This window comes from Esox lucius, chromosome 1 (assembly GCF_011004845.1).
Source record: "Esox lucius isolate fEsoLuc1 chromosome 1, fEsoLuc1.pri, whole genome shotgun sequence".
NCBI classification, from domain to species: domain Eukaryota; kingdom Metazoa; phylum Chordata; class Actinopteri; order Esociformes; family Esocidae; genus Esox; species Esox lucius.
The window spans coordinates 36313594-36328735 of NC_047569.1; the positions used below are offsets into that span (position 1 = coordinate 36313594).

The 15142-nt window shown below is 47.1% G+C and overlaps 1 protein-coding gene across 7 annotated transcripts in view; it reads left to right on the top strand.

Annotated features, from left to right (window-relative positions):
• ece2b (endothelin converting enzyme 2b) overlaps positions 1-15142 on the top strand; it is a 45004-nt gene that overhangs the window by 12262 nt on the left and 17600 nt on the right. For 5 of the 7 annotated variants that reach the window (XM_010898513.5, XM_010898516.5, XM_010898518.5 and 2 more), the window contains 4 exons: positions 6715-6798; positions 7192-7336; positions 7582-7797; positions 10912-11036. In XM_010898513.5, the coding sequence (XP_010896815.3) occupies positions 6715-6798; positions 7192-7336; positions 7582-7797; positions 10912-11036 (570 nt within the window). Of the gene's footprint in view, positions 1-2285; positions 2837-5246; positions 5352-6714; positions 6799-7191; positions 7337-7581; positions 7798-10911; positions 11037-15142 lie in introns of those variants that run through there. The other 2 variants (XM_020047014.3, XM_010898512.5) reach the window with 2 other exon arrangements.

Sequence of the window (15142 nt, forward strand, 5' to 3'; positions counted from 1 at the left end):
CTCCTTGCCTACTAACCTCCTCCTCTCTCTCCTTGTCTACTAACCTCCTCCTCTCTCTCTCCCTTCAAACCATCCCCTTTTCTCTTAAATCAAAGCATCGCCTTCGCTCTCTCTCCTTCCCCACTTTCTGTACTTCCCCTCCCTCTCAACCTCTCCCCCATCCTCCCCCTCTCTACCTCTCCCGTGTCCTCCCTCTCTCTACCTCTCCCCCTGGCCTCCCTCTCTCTACCTCTCCCCTGGCCTCCCTCTCTCTACCTCTCCCCCTGGCCTCCCTCTCTCTACCTCTCCCCCTGGCCTCCCCCTCTCTACCTCTCTCTGTCCTCCCTCTCTCTTTCTGTCTCACTTGATCCCTTATTCATTCTCTGTATTCAATCCACTGTTTCCCCTCTTAACCAAAAGCATGTCTTGTTTTATACCTCTCTCTTTGCCTATGTGTCAATTCTGCGTGTGTGTAAACATGTTTGCATCCAGTTTGCTTGTGGGTTGTGTTTGAGCAAATGTATCCCATGATATCCATACAGCTGTGTGTTCATGTCACAAAATGAATCATTTCTGTACGTGCCTGTGCGTGCATTTTGTGGCAAGTAGGAGAATGCGTGTGTGTATGTGTGTGTGTGTGTGTGTGTGTATATGTGTGTGAACGTTGTGACCTCTGTGGCGATTCAGTGGCGTGGAGGGGGATGAGGGGTGACTGTATTTCCAGCTCTGAGGGCAGAGGGTTGAGCTGTGCCAGGCTGAACTCCACCAATGCTGCTTCCCTTCAAAAACACTCCACAGGAAACCACTTCAAACAATCACATTCCGCACAGTGAAAGTTCCGCACCACTCCTGCAGCTCGGAAAACCTCTCCCTTCCCCTCATCTCCCTCAACAAGGGCACTCTCTCTCGCTGGTTGAATTTGGTTCGTCAGACCGAACAAAAGAAGTCAACTCAACTTGCACAATTCACCCGGGAGTCCCCATGGCGCCCGGATGAGGTGAAGATCCCGTTGAGAAGTCTATTGTGACTGTCGTGCATGACAGCTGACGTTTGTGTTACTGTGTCTTCCCGCCGTTGCGTTCACCTCCTTGCAGCTAGTCTACATGGCGGCACCTGTGTCGAGCTGACATTTCCCACAATGCACCAGGACCGCTGGCTTTTGTAGTGGCTGCATGTCAGTGAGACAGTGACAAGCTGAAGAAACGGTGGCAAGTCGGTTCCGGTCCCTGGGGGTCAGATGTCTTTTGTCATGTGTTCACTTGAACAACGTACAACATCCTTCCCATCTGAGGCTGCGAGTGACGGAGACTTATTCCAGTTCAGACTCCACTCGCAATCACATGGAAATGTTCAGCATACATTCTCTGAAACCTGTATGTGGGAGATGCACTTTGTATCCAGCACTACAGCTAGTGTGTGTGTGGGTGTAAACTCAAACTGTTACTCAGGTCAGCCGTGCAAGCCTTTTGTTTGGCCTGAATTCAGTTGGCATTGGAGTTTCTGGACTGTGTAGTGATTACGGTATACAGTAAGTATATGGCCAATAATATGTGGATATCCCTACAAATTTTTGAGTTCAGGTGTTTCAGCCACACCCATTCCTCACAGGTGCATAAAATCCAGAGCACAGCCATGAAAACTCCATAGACAAACATTGGCAATACAATAAGTCGTACTGAAGAGCTCAGTGACTTTAAACATGGCACTGTCATTGGATGTCACCTTTGACAGTCGTTTGGTAAAGTTTCTGCCCGGTCAACTGTAAGTGTTATAATTGTGAAGTGGAAGCATCTAGGATCAATAACAGCCCAGCCACGAAGTGGTAAACCACGCATACTAACAGACTGGGGCTGTCAAGTGCGGAAGCGCTTAAACATCACCCATCATCTGTTGCATCAATCACCACAGAGTTCCAAGCTGCCTCTGGAAGCAACATCAGCACCAGAACTGTGTGTCGAGAGCTTCACAAATTGGGTTTCAGTGGCCAAGCGGCTGTACGCAAGCCTCACATCGACATGCGCAATGCCAAGCATCGGCTGGAGTTTTACAGCACTCCAACACTGGACTCTGGAGTGGTGGAAACGTCCTCTGGAGTGATGAATCATGCTTCACTATCTGGCTGTCTGATGGATGAATCTGGTTGTGGCAGATGCCAGGAGAACACTACCTACCGGAATGCATAGTGCCCACTGTAAAGTTTGGTGGAGGAGGTATAATGGTCTGGGGCTGTGTTTCAGGGTTTGGACTAGGCCCTTTAGTTCCAGTGAAGGGTCATCTTAATACTACAGGATACAAAGACATTGTAGACAATTGGGCGCTTCCAACTTTGTAGCCACAGTTTTGACCCCAAAATTGTCTGATGAATAAAAAAATTGTGGATGTAGTGTGATTTTGAGAGTTAAAACCTAAGCAACAAGGATAATCTGAAACACAGAAAAACTCAACGGAACAAAAGGAATTTGTGCAAAACACTCTATTGGTGTTATATGGCCCTACGTGGGGTAGCTTGGTGTAGAACTACAGTCCCTGGACACAACACCAGTCTAATACTAGCCAAATATGCACACAGAGTTTGGGGATGTTTTTAAACTGTTTACCCATCACACAGACTTCGGGTGAAATGTCTTGCCTACGCAGTCCTTCCGGCACTGTTGCTGTCTCATTTCCAGTAAAGCAGCCCACATGTTCAGCGTCAAACTCATTCCTCCGACCCCACCTGACCCCTCCAGCTGTTCCTGCAACGGCCTTTGTGATTGGCTGCTCCACAGCTGTTTTGGACCACCCGCTACCCAATGAGACAGCCCAGGAGACGGCCCGAGAACACATTGCTTTAATTTGCGCTGGCGCTGGGTATCACGTGAGTAGCTCTTGTGCGGGTTGCCATGGTGACGGTGTACCGGTTGCGGTTGGGGTGGGGGGGGGGTAGAGATGATCTATTTCCACAGAGAGGGCACGACAGAGGGGAGGAGAACATCCTCGTCATTAGCCTGTCTTTCCCAACAACAGACTATTGATTCATATTTTGGCCTCGTTGGAAGGACTGTCTGTCCTCTCTGGCTATGGACTAATCTGTAGACCTTTGTGAAATCGTAGTAATAATGATACTGTAATCACAAAGCAATGGTATCACTATTTACTACAAATGGCTGTGGGGATTTAGTGCATTGCTTTGTTTATTTCCTATATCGTAAAAGGGCACCATTGCAGATAAAGTGTAATGCACTAAAACGGGAAGGGCTGTGACGCCAGGCCACAGCTGAAGACGTTCCAACAGAACACCTTCTCTGCTAAATGGAGGGATAAGACTTTAGAATTATTACTTTTAAAAAAAGTTGCGGAAACATTTTAGAAAAATGTGCTCAGTATTTGTAGAATGGGGATTAGTTTTTTTCTCATAGGCTCTTTGGAAGATATGGAGGAGACTGGGGCCTGCGTTGGTCTGACTATTGTGGATAGACATTTTATGAGCTGACATGATTTTCTACTTTGCAGTTTGAATACAGTACATGCACCGTTTAGGAAAATAATCTGTTTTATGGATATGGCTTTGGATTTTTGAGGTGGGGGTGACATTAGGAAAGAGGAACTTGGTCAATGGGTGTAATGTGGGCACATAAAAGGAAAGGGGATGCTTGTCTCTCTTTCGATGTTCCTCCAGATGGCTGACCACAAAGCTCCTGATATCAGCGCGACACCATTCCATTTATATCAGGTCAATCAATCACCTATAGTGGCTGGTTTAATGGGCTGCAATTGTTGTGACTATTGCTTTGGTGCTCTCTCACACACACAAACACACACACACATACATACTAGCGGTCTGTAGCTTCTCTGCAGACACTTCCCATTGAGTTCATTAGGAAGTGAAATTACAGTCATAAAGCAGAAGGCTGCCAGGGAGGGCAGGGATTCATTGTATGATGCTCGTGTTGTGAGTGGTTTGAGGGATCCGGTATGATAGTTACAAAGGGGGAACTGATAGTAAATGTGTGTGTGTGTGTGTGTGTGCATGTTTTAGATAGGACATAGACTCGGTTAACTACACAGTCTAAATACACATTCACCATTTGTTCATAGTAACCACGATGACCTCTAAACTATTGATAATGGTGTGTGTTTGTTTTTGCGTGCGCGCGTGTGTGTGTGTGTGTGTGACTACTTCTGGTTGTGTCACTTTTAACAAACAGGCTCCCTTTAATTGTTGTCTCAGTGTTGTTCTTCACTGTTTTGAGGTTTGTTTAAAGCCATTGTTGTAACGGCTTCTTTGTAGGGGAGTGACAGGGCTTCGTCCGCTTGTGACTTTCAGAAACAATGTGAGGAGTCTCCCATGGGGCACGTTGATCCACGTTGCGTCAGCTGACGATTGGCTGGGAAACCCCATGCATGATGTCAATTGATCAGCCTCACCTGGGGAGTGGGGAGGCATCGTCGCCAGGGATTTTCTGGTCACAGTGCTCTCTAGCGACTCCTTAACTGAGGTTGACTCATGTGACTTCCTGGTTGGAAGAGCAGTGTAGGGAAAAAAGCTGAACAGCCTATGAACGCACCTATGAGTTAAGCATGCCACGAGCTACTGGTTGTTGGGATGAGAAAAGGCAAGTGAATACGATGAAAGTGATGAATTGGGAATGAATAGGGAATAAAAACATCTAATGGACAGTAGAATGTAAAAGGAAGATGTTGTGGGCTAAACTGTCTATGTACAGTGGGGAGAACAAGTATTTGATACACTGCCGATTTTGCAGGTTTTCCTACTTACAAAGCGTGTAGAGGTCTGTAATTTTTATCATAGGTACACTTCAACTGTTAGAGATGGAACCTAAGACAAAAATCCAGAAAATCACATTGTGATGTCTCTGAACAATGTAATGTTCACAGAGAGACATAACCACTGTAATATGCACAGAGAGACATACCCACTGTAATGTTCACAGAGACAACCACTGCAATGTTCACAGAGAGACATAACCACTGCAATGTTCACAGAGAGACATAACCACTGCAATGTTCACTGAGCCATGCACACTGTAGGATCTAAAAATGAGAAATGCTCACAGATGGAACATAGCACTTAGATCTACCTTAAGAGAGAATGTTGATTAGATGTGTTCAAGAAGTTTGCTGTTTGGAACGTCTTCCCAGAATGCGTTTTCTATACAAGCCGAACCAGCATGAGGCCATTCTCAGACAAAGTGCCATGCAGAGACTGTTGTCTTTGTGATGAGGAGTGGACTTTTATTGGCTGAGGTATGTGGTCTGTTTTACAGATTTGGTGTGGAGTCCACTCATGTTTCTTTGGGACTCACAGAGGTGAGGAAAGGCAGAACCTTGAATTCTCTCCCATGGATTTAAACCAAAGTTGTCTGAGTGAGGTGGGTCGGTGCTTACTGCTCTGAATGTTGTCATAACATTCAACAAAGCTGGCCAGTAACTAGTCAGTTTTGTTGCTAGTTTTTTAATGGGATATTACTAAAACTCTTGATGAAGAATGTTGGCATGCTCACAATCTGCTAAATGGTCCTGTTATATTTTGCATATATAATGATAATAACACAAATATTTTTTTTGCCTTCAGTAATGTAAAATTGTATGTTCATTATCATATCTACATACATTCTCCCTGGTATTAATTGTTTAAATTTAATATTGTATTATTCAAAATTATATTACCTGATTTTAACACCCAGAATGCATGGGGGGGTGCATGGAAAATCATTGCACTAGATGACCAATCCACAAAGGTAGTAGTAGTCAGTAGATAGACATGTAAGGGTTGCCATCCCTCACAGCTGTTTCTTACTAGAAAGGTGTTTGTTGGCATTGTATTTTCCACAAGAGAGCTGTCAATGTCTGATCTGGTTTAGGTTTGGGCACTGAATGGGCCTCTCCAGCACATCCTTTTCATGGCTTTGCCACTCAACTGTAGCTTCGGTAGTGTGCTTCGTATCGTTGTTATGTTGAAAGGTTTTCGAACTGAAGGCAGCAGGTTTTTCTTCCTCCGATAGATTTTCAGGTTTTTGTTAGATTCATTTTTCTGTCTGTCCAGATAAGGCTCTTCACCCTACCATACAGGCCAGATTTGTGGGGTACTTTTAAGGCATTTTAAAGGTTTTTAATGGATTTTGTTTTATGTGAATTTCTAATGTTGCCCTATCGAACAGCTGAATTTATCATTATAACATCATGTGAATTTCTGCAATTCAACACAGATTGAGGTCAATTTACCTGTGTGATTTTGAAGATGTTTCTTACACCTGAGCTAATCTAGAGCTGTGGATACATATCCAATTATGATATTTAATAGCAAAAATTTTAAGCGCGGAGGAGTTTGTGACGCTAACCCTCATTTAAATGAAATATCTGAAGCATTCACGCAATGCAGTGGGAAAGGTCAGGGTGTCGCAGCCTTTCTTCAGGCATTGTGTTCAACAGAACACGAAGAGCTGGCATACAACATGCATGGTCCTGTCTTCTGTGGCTCGTCCTTGGTTTAGTGTGTGAGGAGGGCCTAACGCAGTGTGACTGAGCACTAGAGACGAGGACCCGCAGGAGGTTCTCTTTTCCTTTAATCTCCTCTCCCCATTGTCCTCCCTCTCTGGGGTGTCCTTCTCTCACTCGTTCTTTCCATCTTTCTTTCCTTTTCTGTCCATATCTCCTCCTGTGGAAGTGTGACGTTCTTCCGTCTTTCCTGTTCTGTCCGTGGCTAACGGTCATGTCTTGTTCCCCCCCGTGCAGATGTCCAGCTACAAGCGCGCAACATTCGAGGAGGAGGGGGCGGACAACACAGCCGATGGGGGCATGTCACCTGACAGCGTGGAGGTCTGCCTGAGCTCATTCGTTGGCGTGCATGCGTGTGTGTGTCCCCGTGCATGCGTGTATGTGTGTGCGTGAGTGCATCCGTGTATGTGTGTGTGTGTGTGTGGTGGGCAGGGTGTTGTTATAGAAGAGGAAAGTTGCTAGACCCTCATGGTATTCCAGTTGTCAGTTTAGTTCTGCGTCACTAGAATGAGTAGGAAATGGGAAGCTGATCCCAGATATATACAGAGGCGAACTTGGCACCGTATTCCAGAACTTAGAAAATATTAGTCTGAATGTCTCTCTCCTTAACAGTCAACAAAGAAATCCAACCCACCTGCCTGATGTACAAGGTGTCTAGTGTCTGGGCGTGTGGTCACCCACCCCGCCCCGTCTCTGACTCACACGTTTCCACAGGTGGGCTTCCGGAAGGGCGGCATCCAGCTATACGGCCCTCTGGGCCGGAGGACACAGATGGAGGTGGTGCTGGCTGGTGTGCTGCTCGTCTCTCTGCTTGCCCTGTTCGGATGTGCCATAACTCTGGGCATGCGTTACAACAAGGGTTAGAGTCCGGCGGTTAAAATCTCACACACACACACACACACACACACACGCTTAACGTATGCAGGCAAGGACACACACACACGTGTCATAAGCATGTATGAGCCCATATAATGTGTTGTATTACGGCTTACACGGTACCTAGTTCTCTGGCGGACTTTATGGCGTGTCATATAAACCTGTGACAGAAGTATTGTAACAGTGAGCCGTAAGAATGACATCACAGGTTGCTGTTTCTGACATCAGACCCGGAGCGGAGCTTGTGTCTGACGGAGGCCTGTATCAGAGTGGCCAGCAAGATCGTGGAGGCCCTGGACCGGAGCGCCGACCCCTGCCAGGACTTCTACCAGTATGCCTGCGGGGGCTGGGTCCGGAAGAACCCGCTGCCCGATGGACGCTCCCGCTGGAGCACCTTCAACAGCATCTGGGACCAGAACCAGGCTGTCCTCAAACACCTGCTGGGTAAGTTGGAAATGGGAATTGTACATAGGCATGCAAAGTCGCAGAGAAGGATGCGAGAGAAAACAGGCGAGCAAAATGGATGCACGCACACAGACAGTTGTGTTCCTGTCCTTGTGGTGGCATGAAAAAACAACCCAAACCTTTACCCTAATTATAAACCTAACCTTGACCTAATCCTAGCCTTAAACGCACAGTCATGCATAATGTAACCATATTATAAACACGTAAAAGGTTCAACATCCTACAGCTTGAACAGGTTGATCTGTTGATTATGGGCATGAATTGATGATAGTGTTGAATGTGTTGATAGTGTGGCTGGTTCTATTTAAAAACCAGATCCGTCCCGGTTCTAGTTGACTGACAGATCTGTCCTGGTTCTAGTTGACTGACAGATCTGCCCTGGTTCTAGTTGACTGACAGATCTGTCCTGGTTCTAGTTGACTGACAGATCTGCCCTGGTTCTAGTTGACTGACAGATCTGCCCTGGTTCTAGTTGACTGTCAGATCTGCCCTGGTTCTAGTTGACTGTCAGATCTGCCCTGGTTCTAGCTGACTGACAGATCTGTCCTGGTTCTAGTTGACTGACAGATCTGCCCTGGTTCTAGTTGACTGTCAGATCTGCCCTGGTTCTAGCTGACTGACAGATCTGTCCTGGTTCTAGCTGACTGACAGATCTGTCCTGGTTCTAGTTGACAGACAGGTCTGTCCTGGTTCTAGTTGACAGACAGATCTGTCCTGGTTCTAGTTGACAGGTCTGTCCTGGTTCTAGTTGACAGACAGGTCTGTCCTGGTTCTAGTTGACAGACAGGTCTGTCCTGGTTCTAGTTGACAGACAGATCTGCCCTGGTTCTAGTTGACTGTCAGATCTGCCCTGGTTCTAGTTGACTGACAGATCTGCCCTGGTTCTAGTTGACTGACAGATCTGTCCTGGTTCTAGTTGACAGACAGGTCTGTCCTGGTTCTAGTTGACAGACAGATCTGTCCTGGTTCTAGTTGACAGGTCTGTCCTGGTTCTAGTTGACTGACAGATCTGTCCACATTTTATTCCTGGACTCTACATCTACTGTAGTGTAGATTCCTCCATTTACTCTGTTTTGATGCAGCTTGTCAACAGTGCCTTTTTTCTCCACCATACTGAGACAAAACAAACATGACTAAATGGACTGTGTGCTGGTGTTGAATTACTCCTTGTCAACAATGTTTAGGAAACAGACCTTCTGTGTCCCAAATCATACACTATCGCCCAGTTAGTGCACTACTTAAAGAAAAAAAGAAAAAAAAAATATATATATATATATATATTTTTTTCCCTTTATTAAATGTTGTCCTAGGTGTCATACAAGCAAATACAAAAACCCACAAGCCTGTAAAAAGACATGTAACATACAGTATGCAAAGACTATTTGAAATACATAAACAGAGCTCATAAACATAAAAAACATATAAAGGCAGTATTTGACTACACGCATCAGGGGAGCGTTTCTACTGGGGGTGAGGGAGGAGTGAGGGACGGGTGTGGGAGGGGTGAGGGACGGGTGAGGGAGGAGTGAGGGAGGTGCGTATGTGTGCAAGAATAGGCATGTAATGCACTACTTTTAAATAGGGTTCCACTTCAGACGTAACCTGAGTTGTGTTCTCAGTAAAACGCAACGTCTCGGGGGACGAGTAACCTAACGAGTAACCTAAGACGTGTGTTTGCGTGTGTGATATTGATTAACTAGCGAGATATTCCCCCTTTGAGAAACTTTATTTATTCTGCAACCAGTGTGAAGAGAGACCGGAAGTCCTTTAAGGTTCTACTCGTTACTTCCTGTGTCTTTGTTCTCATGGACTGTTTTCACTCTTGGTGATATCAGGAGTTTTAGCTGCGGTATGATAATTCCTGTAACTGATCTGCATCAACGGTCAGCCATATTTCAGCACTCTGTGCGTTGCCATGACAGCAGTGACAGTATACAGCCGTGGAGGAGACGAGCGGGTGACGAGAGAAAACTCTCCAACCACATCCTGTCTTCTCTCACATCCTCCCGCACACGTTTCCCAGTGTTCTCCCCCCCCCCGCCCCCGCCTCCCGGAGGGCCCTTCTCTGTTTCCCCCTGTGGGCAATAAACCTCCTGCTTACATTCCCCCTTACTTCTGCTGTAAACCCCCTACTCCCCCACTCTCTCCCCCTCTCTCCCTCGGATCTCCCTCTGCTGCTCCCCTTGTGTCTTTGTCTAGTTCTGTCTTTCTCTCCTCCGTCTCACTGGGTCTTGTTTATGATTTTTTTCCCGGTGTTGGAGGGGGTGATGAACAGGGCGATGGGAGGGGGGTGGAGTGAGGTGAGGTGTTTACATTTTCTGTCAGGTCATGTTCTCGCTCTCTATTTTTCTCTGTAATCCCGTCCAACATTCACAAACACCCCATATATTACCCCATTATGTCAAAGACTCATATTGTCGGTTCTTTGTTGGACAGGCTCTTGGTCAGTTATTTTTGCAGGTGGCACAAGATGCTTGCTAATCAGACCATCAAGTCTTGTTAACACAGTGCATTTCAGAATCCCAGATGATAGCCCATTAAAACCCAAGACATATTCCCCTTTAAGTCCAGTGGTTCCGACAGACAGGGGGAAAGGGCTTGGGTATTAGTGTGATGTATGGGTTGATTGATATGTAAGCTAAATAGACAGCGTCTGTTTCTGACTGGAACAGGAGCTCTGGGGTCTGTGTTCTGTCACCTGAGCAGAATGTAGCTTCTGTGTCAGATAACAGGGGACCCCCCCCCCCCCCCATTGCCCTTTTCATTGTGTGTGTGTGTGTGTGTGTGTGTGTTGCAATCGGCCCAACAGCACTTATCTTCCAAACCCTTATGGTCAGAACAGTCATCCACGGTTCAACCGCAGTTCATCTGTCCATGATGTCATTTAAGCCCGTCCTCACACTGGTCACAGTACTCAGCTGTAAGAAAATGGCAGGTCTTGTCACCGCCTGAGTCCATAACATTATCTAATTATCGTCTGTTCTCCCGCCCTTCCCTTCTCTCTCTCTCCCTCCCTCCCTCCCCTCTCTCCCTCCTTCTCCTTCTCCCTCCCTCCCCATCTCTCTCCATCCCTCTCCTTCTTCCCTCTTTCAGAGAATGGCACGTTCAACTCCAGCAGCGAGGCAGAGAGGAAGACCCAGTACTACTACCTATCCTGTCTCAACGAGCAGCACATTGAGGAGCTGGGAGCCACACCCCTTATTGACCTTATCGCAAAGGTGAGTTTCCTGCCCCCTTCACACACATACATCCATACACACAAACACACACACACACAGACACAGGTAGCTTCACAATATTCTGTCCTTTATCCAAACGTAAACTTTGGACTTCTTGAAATTTCTTGAACATACATATATATATACGGCCGATAGTAGAACCTCGGATTCAGGAGGAACAGTGTGGTTTTCGTCCGGGCCGTGGAACACTGGACCAGCTCTATACCCTCTACGGGGTGTTGGAGGGTTCATGGGAGTTTGCCCAACCAATCCACATGTGTTTTGTGGATTTGGAGAAGGCATTCGACTGTGTCCCTCGCGGCATCTTGTGGAGGGTGCTTGGGGAATATGGGGTCCTGGGTCCTTTGCTAAGGGCTGTCAGGTCCCTATACAACCGAAGCAGGAGCTTGGTCCGCATTGCCGGCAGTAAGTCAGACTTGTTCCCAGTGCATGTTGGACTCCGGCAGGGCTGCCCTTTGTCACCGGTTCTGTTTGTAATTTTTATGGACAGAATTTCTAGGCGCAGCCAGGGGCCGGAGGGTGTCAGGTTTGGGGACCACACGATTTCGTCTCTGCTCTTTGCAGATGATGTTGTCGTGTTGGCCCCTTCTAACCAGGACCTTCAGCATGCACTGGGACGGTTTGCAGCCGAGTGTGAAGCGGTGGGGATGAAAATCAGTACCTCCAAATCCGAGGCCATGGTCCTCAGTCGGAAAAGGGTGGCTTGCCCACTTCAGGTTGGTGGAGAGTGCCTGCCTCAAGTGGAGGAGTTTAAGTATCTAGGGGTCTTGTTCACGAGTGAGGGAAGGATGGAACGGGAGATTGACAGACGGATCGGTGCAGCTTCTGCAGTAATGCAGTCGATGTATCGGTCTGTCGTGGTGAAGAAAGAGCTGAGCCGCAAGGCGAAGCTCTCGATTTACCAGTCAATCTACGTTCCTACTCTCACCTATGGTCATGAGCTTTGGGTCATGACCGAAAGGACAAGATCCCGGATACAGGCGGCCGAAATGAGTTTTCTCCGCAGGGTGGCTGGGCGATCCCTTAGAGATAGGGTGAGAAGCTCGGTCACCCGGGAGGAGCTCAGAGTAGAGCCGTTGCTCCTCCACATCGAGAGGGGTCAGCTGAGGTGGCTTGGGCATCTTTTTCGGATGCCTCCGGAACGCCTTCCTGGGAAGGTGTTCCGGTCCCATCCCACCGGGAGGAGACCCCGGGGAAGACCTAGGACACGCTGGAGGGACTATGTCTCCCGGCTGGCCTGGGAACGCCTCGGTGTCCCCCCGGAAGAGCTAGAGGAAGTGTCTGGGGAGAGGGAAGTCTGGGCATCCCTGCTTAGACTGCTGCCCCCGCGACCCGGCCCCGGATAAGCGGTAGAAGATGGATGGATGGACATATATATATATATACAGTATCTCACAAAAGTGAGTACACCCTCACATTTTTGTAAATATTTGATTTTATCACTGAAGAAATTACACTTTGCTGCAATGTAAAGTAGTGAGTGTACAGCTTGTATAACAGTGTACATTTGCTGTCCCCTCAAAATAACACAACACACAGCCATTAATGTCTAAACCGCTGGCAACAAAAGTGAGTACACCCCTAAGTGAAAATGTCCAAATTGGGCACAATTTGTTACAAGGTCTCAGGTGTGAATGTGGAGCAGGTGTGTTAAATTTGGTGTCATCGCTCTCATACTCCCCCATACTGGTCACTGGAAGTTCAACATGGCACCTCATGGCAAAGAACTCTCTGAGAATCTGAAAAAAATAATTGTTGCTCTACATAAGAATGGCCTAGGCCAGAGGTGTCAAACCGGTTCCACGGAGGGCCGAGTGTCTGCAGGTTTTTGCTCTCTCCTTGTGATCTTGATTGGTTAATTAGGTCACTGATTGGTTAGTTTCTACCCTCACCTGGTTGTGTAGGTATGAACTAGGAACCAATTTATAGGAAAAACCAAAAACCTGCAGACACTCGGCCCTTTGTGGAACCGGTTTGACACCTGTGGCCTAGGCTATAAGATTATTGCCAAGACCCTGAAACTGAGCTGCAGCACAGTGGCCAAGACCATACATCGGTTTAACAGGACAGGTTCCACTCAGAACAGGCCTCGCCATGGTCGACCAGAGAAGTTGAGTGCACATGCTCAGCGTCTTATACAGAGGTTGTCTTTGGGAAATAGATGTATTAGTGCTGCCAGCATTGCTGCAGAGGTTGAAGGGGTGGGGGGTCAGCCTGTCAGTGCTCAGACCATATGCTGCACACTGCCTCAAATTGGTCTGCACGGCTGCCGTCCCAGAAGGAAGCCTCTTCTAAAGATGATGCACAAGAAAGCCCGCAAACAGTTTGCTGAAGACAAGCAGACTAAGGACATGGATTACTGGAAACATGTCCTGTGGTCTGATGAGACCAAGATAAACTTATGTGGTTCAGATGGTGTCAAGAGTGTGTGGTGGCAACCAGGTGAGGAGTACAAAGTGTGTCTTGCCTACAGTCAAGCATGGTGGAAGTGTTATGGTCTGGGGCTGAATGAGTGCTGCCGGCACTGGGGAGCTACAGTTCATTGAGGGAACCATGAATGCCAACATGTACTGTGACATACTGAACCAGAGCATGATCCCCTCCTTTCGGAGACTGGGCCGCAGGGCAGTATTCCAACATGATAACGACCCCAAACACACCTCCTAGACGACCACTGCCTTGCTATAGAAGCTGAGGGTAAAGGTGATGGACTGGCCAAGCATGTCTCCAGACCTAAACCCTATTGAGCATCTGTGGGGCATCCTCAAATGGAAGGTGGAAGAGTGCAAGCTCTCTAACATCCACCAGCTTTGTGATGTCATCTTTGAGGAGTGGAAGAGGACTCCAGTGGCAACCTGTGAAGCTCTGGTGAATTCCATGCCCAAGAGGGTTAAGGCAGTGCTGGAAAATGATGGTAGTCACACAAAATATTGACACTTTGGGCCCAATTTTGACATTTTCACTTAGGGGTGTACTCAATTCTTTTGCCAGCGGTTTAGACATTAATGGCTGTGTGTTGTGTTATTTTGAGGGGACAGCAAATGTACACTGTTATACAAGCTGTACACTCACTACTTTACATTGTAGCAAAGTGTCATTTCTTCAGTGTTGTCACAAGGAAATGTGAGGGGTGTACTCACTTTTGTGAGATACTGTATATACACACAGTACAAGTAAAAAGTTTGGACACACCCGCTCATTTAAGAGTATTTCGTTAGTTTTACTATTTCCCAAATAGAACAGGGAAGGCATCGAAAATATGAAATAACACATACGGAATCATGTACAAAACAGTGTTAAACAAATCATATTCATAATTCTTCAAAGCAGCCACCCATCAATCAATCAATCAATCAAATGTATTTATAAAGCCCTTTTTACAACAGCAGTTGTCACAAAGTGCTTTTACAGAAACACCCGGCCTTAAACCCCAAGGAGCAAACAACAGTAGTGTTGGATTTCAGTGGCTAGGAAAAACTCCCATCAACTTGATGACAGCTTGGTGCGCTCTTAAAATTTGCCAATGTTCGCTACAGCAACATAATGTTTTTTTTCTGTCGGACAGGCTAGCTAATGTCTCTGCCTTGCTTTCCTTCCGAGCTCCCAGCATGTAACGATCAAAGCCATTCCTGTAAGTTAGACAAGCTCTTCCGCGGTCTCTCCGACATGACGCGAATGCGGCGTAAGTGTTGGGCTGGCTCGCTGCCAGAGTTCTATAACTGTCCCAGTTTTGTGCCACTGCGCCATAATGTCAGTGTTCCACAGACGACCTTAACTCTACTTTGGATGGGCCTTGACAAAGCACACCGTGTCCTCTGACAGTACGTGTGATGAGACGCCTTCTATCTAACAATGCAATCTCATGTGTCCTTGTGTGTATCTGCCTGTAAGAGTAGTTGTGTGGCCTGGCCTCAACATACACTGTTTCGTCTTTCATTTCCAGAGATATTGAAACAAGAGCCCAGGCAAACCTAATTCAGCCGGCCCGCAATAAAATGTGTTGGTCGTGGCTGCCCTCTCAAGAATCGAACCTGGGGTCGCCCACATGAAAGGCGTTGTCCACAACCACTGCGCTGTAGGCAATC